The 8,217-nt window shown below is 38.8% G+C and overlaps 1 protein-coding gene across 1 annotated transcript in view; it reads left to right on the forward strand.

Annotated features, from left to right (window-relative positions):
* The window catches only part of LOC109067596 (DNA polymerase alpha catalytic subunit-like), a 47,600-nt gene extending 42,219 nt beyond the window's left edge, over positions 1–5,381 (forward strand). Inside the window, exon 37 of the mRNA XM_042751705.1 lies at positions 4,495–5,381. Coding sequence (XP_042607639.1) covers positions 4,495–4,637 — 143 coding nt within the window. The 3' untranslated portion in view covers positions 4,638–5,381. The remainder of the gene's footprint in view (positions 1–4,494) is intronic.
* Positions 5,382–8,217: the final 2,836 nt, after the last annotated feature.

The raw sequence follows: 8,217 nt of genomic DNA on the forward strand, positions 1-8,217 counted from the left end.
TGCGATATGATGATTTTTGTTTGTGGATGATAAAAATGTATCCACGATCTGCTTTTGAAGAAATATCGTAGTATCGTGCTACAGCGCACATTCTATCAGCCTCAGTCATATACTGTACAACGCCACATGCATTCACATCAGTGTTGACTCAGCGGTAGAGTTACTCTCACAGGTGTTACTCTGTCATTATTTGCACGTGCTTTTAAATGTTTAATTCGTGCGCTGGTCTGACCTGTGCTTTTTCTGAGCGCTGCATACACCTGTCAAACAGCGGCTGATTATTGAACTGTTATCTTTTGCGCTAATACTGTCAAAACACACAAGGTTTACATATAGACGCAGTTGGTTATGTCTAAAATTAAAGTAAACAGTTGAGAGAAAACCGTATATGTGCCTGTATATTAGATGCGTGCAGGTCTTAAAGGGACAGTAGGCTGATTAAACATGCGACTGTCATTAAAGGGATAGATCACCCCAAAATTTCATTTGTCATTATTTACTTAATGCCATGTTGTCCCAAACCTGTATTAATTTCTTTCTTGTGCTGAACACAAAAGAAGATATTTTGAAGAATGTGGGTAACCAAACAGTTGCTGTTCCACATTGAATTTGATAGTAGCAAAAAATACTATGGATGTCACTGTGGAACAGCAACTGTTTGGTTTTCCATGTTCCTCAGAATAGCATTTATGTTCAGAAGAAGAAAGAAACTCATTCAGGTTTAAAACAACTTTTGAGTGAATAAATGGTGGTATAAAAATAAAACACTATGACAGAATTGACAGACAGCTGACAGAATTTTTATTTTTGGGTGAACTATTCCTTTAATGTTAATAAAACATTTATTTTTTATTTTTTTTACCTTGAAAGGCTTTGTCTTTATAATAGGGAAATTAGTTTGGCTGTAATGCTCAGACAACTTGCAAAATAGAAAAACCAACATGAATAGAACCGTGATAAAATCATGATATTTCTAAAAGAAACTGTGATATGATATTTTTTCCATATCGCCCACCCCTACTGCAGTCCAAATTCAAAATATCTCTTTCAAGTGTAGAAATTAGGATTGAAGTATTGTAATTTCCCTACTGTAATGTAAAGCAAAAATAATATACCTATGAAATATTCATTTACATTTACTTCACAGTGCAATTGTTTTACAATATATGGCTATTACTGTCATTGTTGTTAGTATTATTATATTCTAATTTGTTTGGCTTCCTTAAACAGCAGTGTGAATGTGATTTAGACTGAGACAGTAGCCTATACCACAACTAAAAAGAGGCTTGAGTCCACTTTAAAGTTCATGTACAAATCAATTCACTGACTTTCTCTTTTTTTTTTTTTTTTCCACTGACCTAAGTTTTCTTAGTTAAGAACATGGGTAGGAGCTCTTAATTTTGAACTCTCAAAGTGAGTTTGATTAGAATAATTTAACTTTAAAATGTACAAAATTTTTGTGTTAGACCAAACAAAATGCCTGTATCAAATCTGACATGCCAACCAGTAAAGTAAATTTAACAGCGTTAAACATATTACATTCAACTAATTTTTATTCAATTACGATGAAATAAATGTGTTAAATGCATTAAATTTTAAGGCACCTCTATACCTCACTTTTTGGGGCAAATTCTACCATAATGCACATCTACAGACCCACTGCAGTCTCTGGCCTTCTGACAGTAAAAATAAATCAAAAAGTCCCATGATCCTCCTGTCCAACCTCCTTCGCCAGCATTCTCATGTTCCGTGAGCGGATTATATCGCACACACGCATTGTGTCTGCACGCAGCGTGCGTGGGGTGCTTTTTCTTTGTGTATATCAGCGCATACGCGTGTGAGAAATGAGAGACATTTAGATGCAGACTCTGAGTCTGATCTACATGTAAACCACAGTCCTCCGCCTGATTGCAGCTACTGAGTTAAATGTGGAGGCAATTTCATGCACGGCAGGAGTCCTTCCATAATAAAACAGTTTTTTCTGCAGTTTCGAAAAAATTAGATATCCCATATCAATGACTTCCAAATCATGTTGAACTCTGATTTCATTCTTTTCATGAAGAGCAATTCATAACGTCTTTTAGGCAAGCCCTTTTGCTCCCTCCGTTCCATTTCCTCCTCTCTCTCCCACTCTCGGCATCCGTCGCTCTCTGTATCTCTTGCTCTTTCTAATTCGCTCTCCGTCTCTGCCTTGTCTCCTCTTAAGTGTGGGCAGTGTGATTATGTTCAGGCAGTAATGTAATTTCACTGCATTGATAAAATAGAAATTGTCCTTTATCTGTGTACTGATAGTGCTCAATTTGCAGGCAAGCTCCTCTGCAACCTCTTCAGGGCACGATGCGCGTGCCCTCCCCCAGCCCTCCTCCCCCACGCTCTGCCTGCCTTGAGCTGCTGGAAATCTGCGGGTGCGATTGTCAAATCAATTATTCATTCTGTGCAATTACACTCGCACAAAGAACTTTTCTCTGCTCGGAATGATGATTAAATTAAAAGCTATTACAGCTGCCTGATAACATCTAATAGAATATTAATAAGAAGCCCAAATGGAATGTATGATCCCCATTAACTTCATCATGCTCACTTAATTACATGCTTGTTATTGTATTTACACCTTGTTAGAGCACATGGAAGCTGATACACTCTCTCTCTCTGGACTGTCTTCGCTGTCCTCTGTTGCACCCGCCTTCTTCTCTTTTTTTTCATCTGTTCTTTCGCTCCGTATTCCTCTCTTTCTTCTGCTGTCTGCTCCACTCTTTTCTCACGTCATCCCTCACCATCTCTTCACATCTTTTCTCCCTCTTAAAAATGCTATTTATTTTAAACGCGACCCCTGCCGGGCCGGGAGGGAACGCGAGGTCTCTGACAACCTCTGTGGCTTTTAGGTTTCTTTTATACATTCTGCACACAGTGATTGAGGGAAAAGAATGAAGAAGAGGAGAGGAGAATGAGGGAAAGAGAAAAAAATTATTTTCTCCCACCTTTCAAAAATGATGACATGATTGCTTTCCCTTGATCATGCATCATCATCTTTCTTCAGCCCCCCCTTTTCTTTCTTTCCTCAGGTAAATAGTCCCCCTCTCCCTATTCCATGTGCCAGCATTCCGTTTTCTTTCATGTCTCCTTCTAGAGGTAAAAATGTGTGCACGATAATGGTAAGCGGCTCTGCAGATGGTGCGTTTGGAATGCTATCCCCCTTTTTTGATGTTCGTGTTTGGCCACTTTCTACGATTGACCTTTGTTCCCCCATGGGGCAACTCTGTAACTCTGTTTGTACTACACCTGCTAATGGAGATGGACTGTGATTGAGTCCTAGACCACCAGTTGGGTGTTCAGCAACGTTTAGGAGGCACATCTTTCAAGCATAAAAAACGTTTTGTGGTAATAAAAGGTGCAGGGCCACATTTCAGCCTGGACATTTACATATTCTCAAGGTACATTCATGTAAATACTCGTCTTGGCTCTTTTCTTCTCAAAGCAAAGACTTGCTTTTAACAAAAGTCTTTGGTTAAAGGCTTTTGATTCAGTCTGTAATTCTCATTCAGTCTTGCTAGCCTGCCAGTGACTCCTCTATCGTCTCTATGGTATTGAAGGCCCTCCTGATGGGATAAATGACCTTGGATATCGACCCGATTGCATGACCCCGTGGCCCCCTGGCAGAAGAGTCTATTTAGCTTCTGCAGACACCTAGCCCCTCTCGCCAGCGCTCTAGCCTCAAACTGCCTGGATTGCCGGTTCCTTATCGATTCTCAAAGACTTTCATTTGAAATGATACTTGATAGACCTCCTCAAGCACATGTCCGTGAGCATAGTTCGATATTATGACTGATATGTTTCTTTTCGTATCAGTTTTGACTCGTTATGGATTGACTCCAGCCCTGCCTGCTACCGGGCTCATGTGTTTTGTAGTTGCATGTAGGTGGAAGTAAATAAATATCTGATTAAAATATATCTGTAGGCTGTAAAAATGTCATATGGTGATGTTTTAATATATTAAGTTATTTAGTATAATCAAAACTTTTTGGTATGCACGTCCTTTTCAGTAGAGTTTTACTAGTTAATTTGATGTTTTTCTTTTTTTGGCCCCTTGTGCTTTTTAAAGACTGCTTGTACCATAACATGTTAACTAGTCAAGTTTTACCTCTGGAAAAAAATAAAAAAACAAGATTTTGAACTTTTCTTTATGACATTCAATAAATTATAAAAAATAAAATTTTGCTTCACTTTGCTACATCAACTGTATTCTCTTTAAAGATAAACTATTTATTATTAGATGCAAAGTAATTTTTTCCCAAAATTTTATTTTAATAGTTTGGCCTTAGCTAAATCACAATGTGTCAGTTATGTAATATTGTCTTTATAATATCATGCTTTTTATTTATTTTTGATACAGTATAAATGGATGTTTATGTTTTAGGTAAGAACAAGGGGTTCATAATGGCATCCAAAGGTTTTAGAAGTCTGGTGATTTAAAATTTTGTCTCATTCTCTTCTCAGAGAAATTCAAGAATGGCTGGAAAGAAGAAAAGGATGTGTACAAAATGCTGAAGGATGTAACAGACAACGTCCTCTCCACAAGCGGGTACTCTGAGGTCAACCTTGCCAAACTTTTCCAGGCCTTTACAGCCCTCAAGTATTGACCAACTGTCCTGAAGCGAACCTGGGTAATCAGATATGGCATAATATTTATGCCTATCCTCCCACCAAGAGAAACCGTACGATGTTATGTTTTCATCTTTTAATTCCCATCTGCTGTAAATACACCTTGTGATTCTGTAATCTATGCTATTTTCTGGCTCACTCACTTCGCATTTGTAATCCCTGACAGTGTTTTTGTCCTTGACGGCTTGAATGGGAATTAAGGTCAAAGGTGACGAGCTCACAGTCAATCTGCATGTAATCACCAAACCTTTCCATGTTTGAGCACCTGTCTCTCACTCTAATCTGTGTTCTTGTGTCCCATCCCATTTAGCCTTTGTCCAGGTCTAATCGATGATGAATCTGTGGTAAAATGGCCAGGATAAGGGGTTTAACACTGGGTTTTTAGAGATAACAATCAGGGGTAATGACAGGCAAGTTCATGGGGGGCTTGTAGCGGTTTGAAGGGGTCTTAGTTCAGTAATGACTTCTCTACTACCCCCTTCATCTTTAACAGCACAGCAATTAGCCAATGATACAGAAGTAGCCAGTGATTTGTGGAGTTTCGAATGATTGAACTCATATTTGTAATGCTCTCAGCTGATATGTTGCAAATTTATTAGACGATTGCATCGCTGTGGCAGCTTGTGTTGCATATTTCGAACGTTTATTGCTTATAAAAGTGTCTCAAGATTCTTAATTGTTTTTGATACGGAAACATCAATAAAATTATTTCAGAAAATGTTCACATTTCCCTTTCCCCCCTCTTTTTGATTATTTTATTTCACCATGCTGCAGGGAGTGATGACATTTACACATTTGAAGAGGGCGAGTTAACTTCAAATGGAAGGCTCCATTTTCAAGACCTGGAGAATGGCAAGCCAAGAGTGTGTGAAAGCGAGGAGATTAGTCCACTTAAATCGAGTCGGTTTTAAGAATGTGGTGCTTCACTCGCTCATTCCATGTGTTTATAATGACAGTTAGACGATGTCTTAAACCATTTCATCAGATGTCAATTTCCATTAATGCCATGCTTGAAAAAAAAATCGCCTTAAACGGCTGCGACTAATGGCACCGACCTTGGAGAGTGCAGCAACACTTAAGAGCTACTTTCTGTCCGTAGCTTGACAGAAGGCATTTTGCACATTGTAGGCCTTTGCTGCTGATGTATTAAACTCATACTGGCCTATATTTACATTTAGCTTAATGTGTGCTTCAGAACTAAACTTAACAGATGCAGGTAGCTCCTGAATGTTATGTCGCACTTTTACAAGATTTAGGCATTGCATGATGTGGGGCTTTCAACAGGAAATTCCTTTAACCGCGAACGCGCTTTTGTCGTGCCCGCAGAGGCTGTTTTCAAACTGGGCCACTCAGTGCAGACGAGGCTTTGCATTAATTTACCCCACTAAGCTAATAAGAATGATTCGTTTTTGTTATGCTAAGCTTTATTGCCTGTCTTTTTGACCAGAATGGTGGTGTTGAGCAAAGCGGTGGACAAGGTTCTCTTTGATGAGGGAATTAGTGCCCTATTCTTTCTCTATTATTCATGGCATCGCGGAATATGTAAGTACCCGTGGGTGTCAAAAGGAAAGCCGGCCCTATTGCAAAGTGCTCCTCTTGTTTCTCTGAATAGCAGGCTATGAGATGATAAACCGCTTAATACACTGGACTAATTGGATGAGGGTAAAAGAGACGAAGGAATTAAGGCACACCAAAAGGGGACAGGGTTCCAGTGGCCCACTATTCAGCCCTTTTCACCGTGATTTCTTACTCTTCTGCTCCAATAGGGGACGAAAGGCTCATCAAAGCGCCTTTAGTGCTTTCACCTACCCCCGGTGTCTCGAGCTGTGTCGAGATGGAAAAGTGTGATTATTCGCTGGTTGTTGAAGCACAGCCCAGTGAGCTAAAATCAAGGGAATGCATGTGAAATTTTACCATGCATTTATGAACTCAGTGTACAGCTATTTTGATATTTCATGTTGTTTTAGTGTTTCTTGGGAACATGTAAATAATGACTTTTAAAAGTTACCATTGACACAAGAAAAAAAAATCCAGTATTTTTTTCTACAAAGATGCCATATTGACTTTGAGAGAGAAAAAAAAATTCTCTCTCCTCTGTTTATTCTTTTATTTTTTTTATTCTAATAGACATATTTTACTAAAGAGATGCAAGGTATCCACCCTGTTACAATTACAAGGATTATTAAAATGATGCACACTTCCATAAATAAAACATTTTCATAATTAACTCTTAAGGACAAGGGTTTGTCAATATAATATGATTTAAAAAAATGGAACGCTGTTACCGAGATTCTGTACAGTAAACTGTATTTACAGATTAAAAACTTGATATTTGTAGAAACTTTTTATGAAAGCATTGTCATGACCTTGAGCACAAGACTAAAATAGCTATAAAATTTACTTTTTTTGAAGACCGATATATCCATATATATATTACAGAATATATGTATAATTTATTAATACTTAAAACAATTTTTGTCTAATAGGATGTTTCAGTTTGGTTTTGAATTGCTTTTTGAAAATGAAGCATACACTCATTTTGCTGGAATGACTTGGTGCCTTTGATTTTTATTGGTGGTTCCCAAACAGGTGTTTTAGCGTGCTTTGTGGTCAGAATGTTGGCAATGAATCATCTACACACTCTCCACAAATAGAGGCAAATTTAGTCTCCACAAAGCCTGTTTCTTCATTCATTCATGCATTGTAAGAAAAGAGTTAAAGAGAAAGTCGCCCTAAGCACTTCAGGTCAATGCCTCTACAATTGTGGCGAGCATTCCCTAGATATTACGAGCAAATTGGTTTGCGATTCATTAATAATGTTCACAATAAGATTAAGGCATTCTGGAAAATCTCATAAAAATCCCAACAGAAGTGGGCTGCACGCTCCAGTGGTCCCTTCCACAAATAAAGAGGGAAAAAAGTCTATGCACCTCACTTGGAGGTATTTCACTGGAGAGAAAATTGGTTTCCTTTGCTTAATGCTCCTTTGAACATATTCTCGCATGCCAACATGTTTAATATGTACTTGCTGCGAGGGGGGTCCTTAACGCGCGATATTTAGGAGAAGAATTTGTTGGGCGTTATAGGAGCACTGATCCCCATCCACGCCTCCCAACCCGTCTTCATTTCGTTCGTTCCATCTTTGCTGATCCTGCTTGTTTGTGGCGTCATAATGAAACGGATTAGCGCGGGTAAAACAAGGAAAGGAGAAATCTTTTCAGCGGCGCGCGCGATAAAGAAGAAAAGTAATCCTTGAGGTAATTTCACGCGATTTGGCTCGACACCATGGATGGGTCAAATGGGCGAAAATGACTTCGTTTGAATGGAGCGCATTGATTGCAGTAATGGCAAAGCTTCGCGCGTGAGATCCAACGGAGAGGGATTTGGGGAATTAAATAAGGAATTCGAAAGAAAGACTTTTTGATAAACTGCTTGTTACTTCATTAATGAGAAAGGGACTTAACGGAGTTGGGTATTTACAGATGTTGCGTCCAATTTAGCGCGTAAGGCCTACAGCGGCTGAGATGGCGGAATAATTACAAGCCGCTTTTTGTCGAG

This window comes from Cyprinus carpio, chromosome B24, assembly GCF_018340385.1.
Source record: "Cyprinus carpio isolate SPL01 chromosome B24, ASM1834038v1, whole genome shotgun sequence".
NCBI lineage: Eukaryota > Metazoa > Chordata > Actinopteri > Cypriniformes > Cyprinidae > Cyprinus > Cyprinus carpio.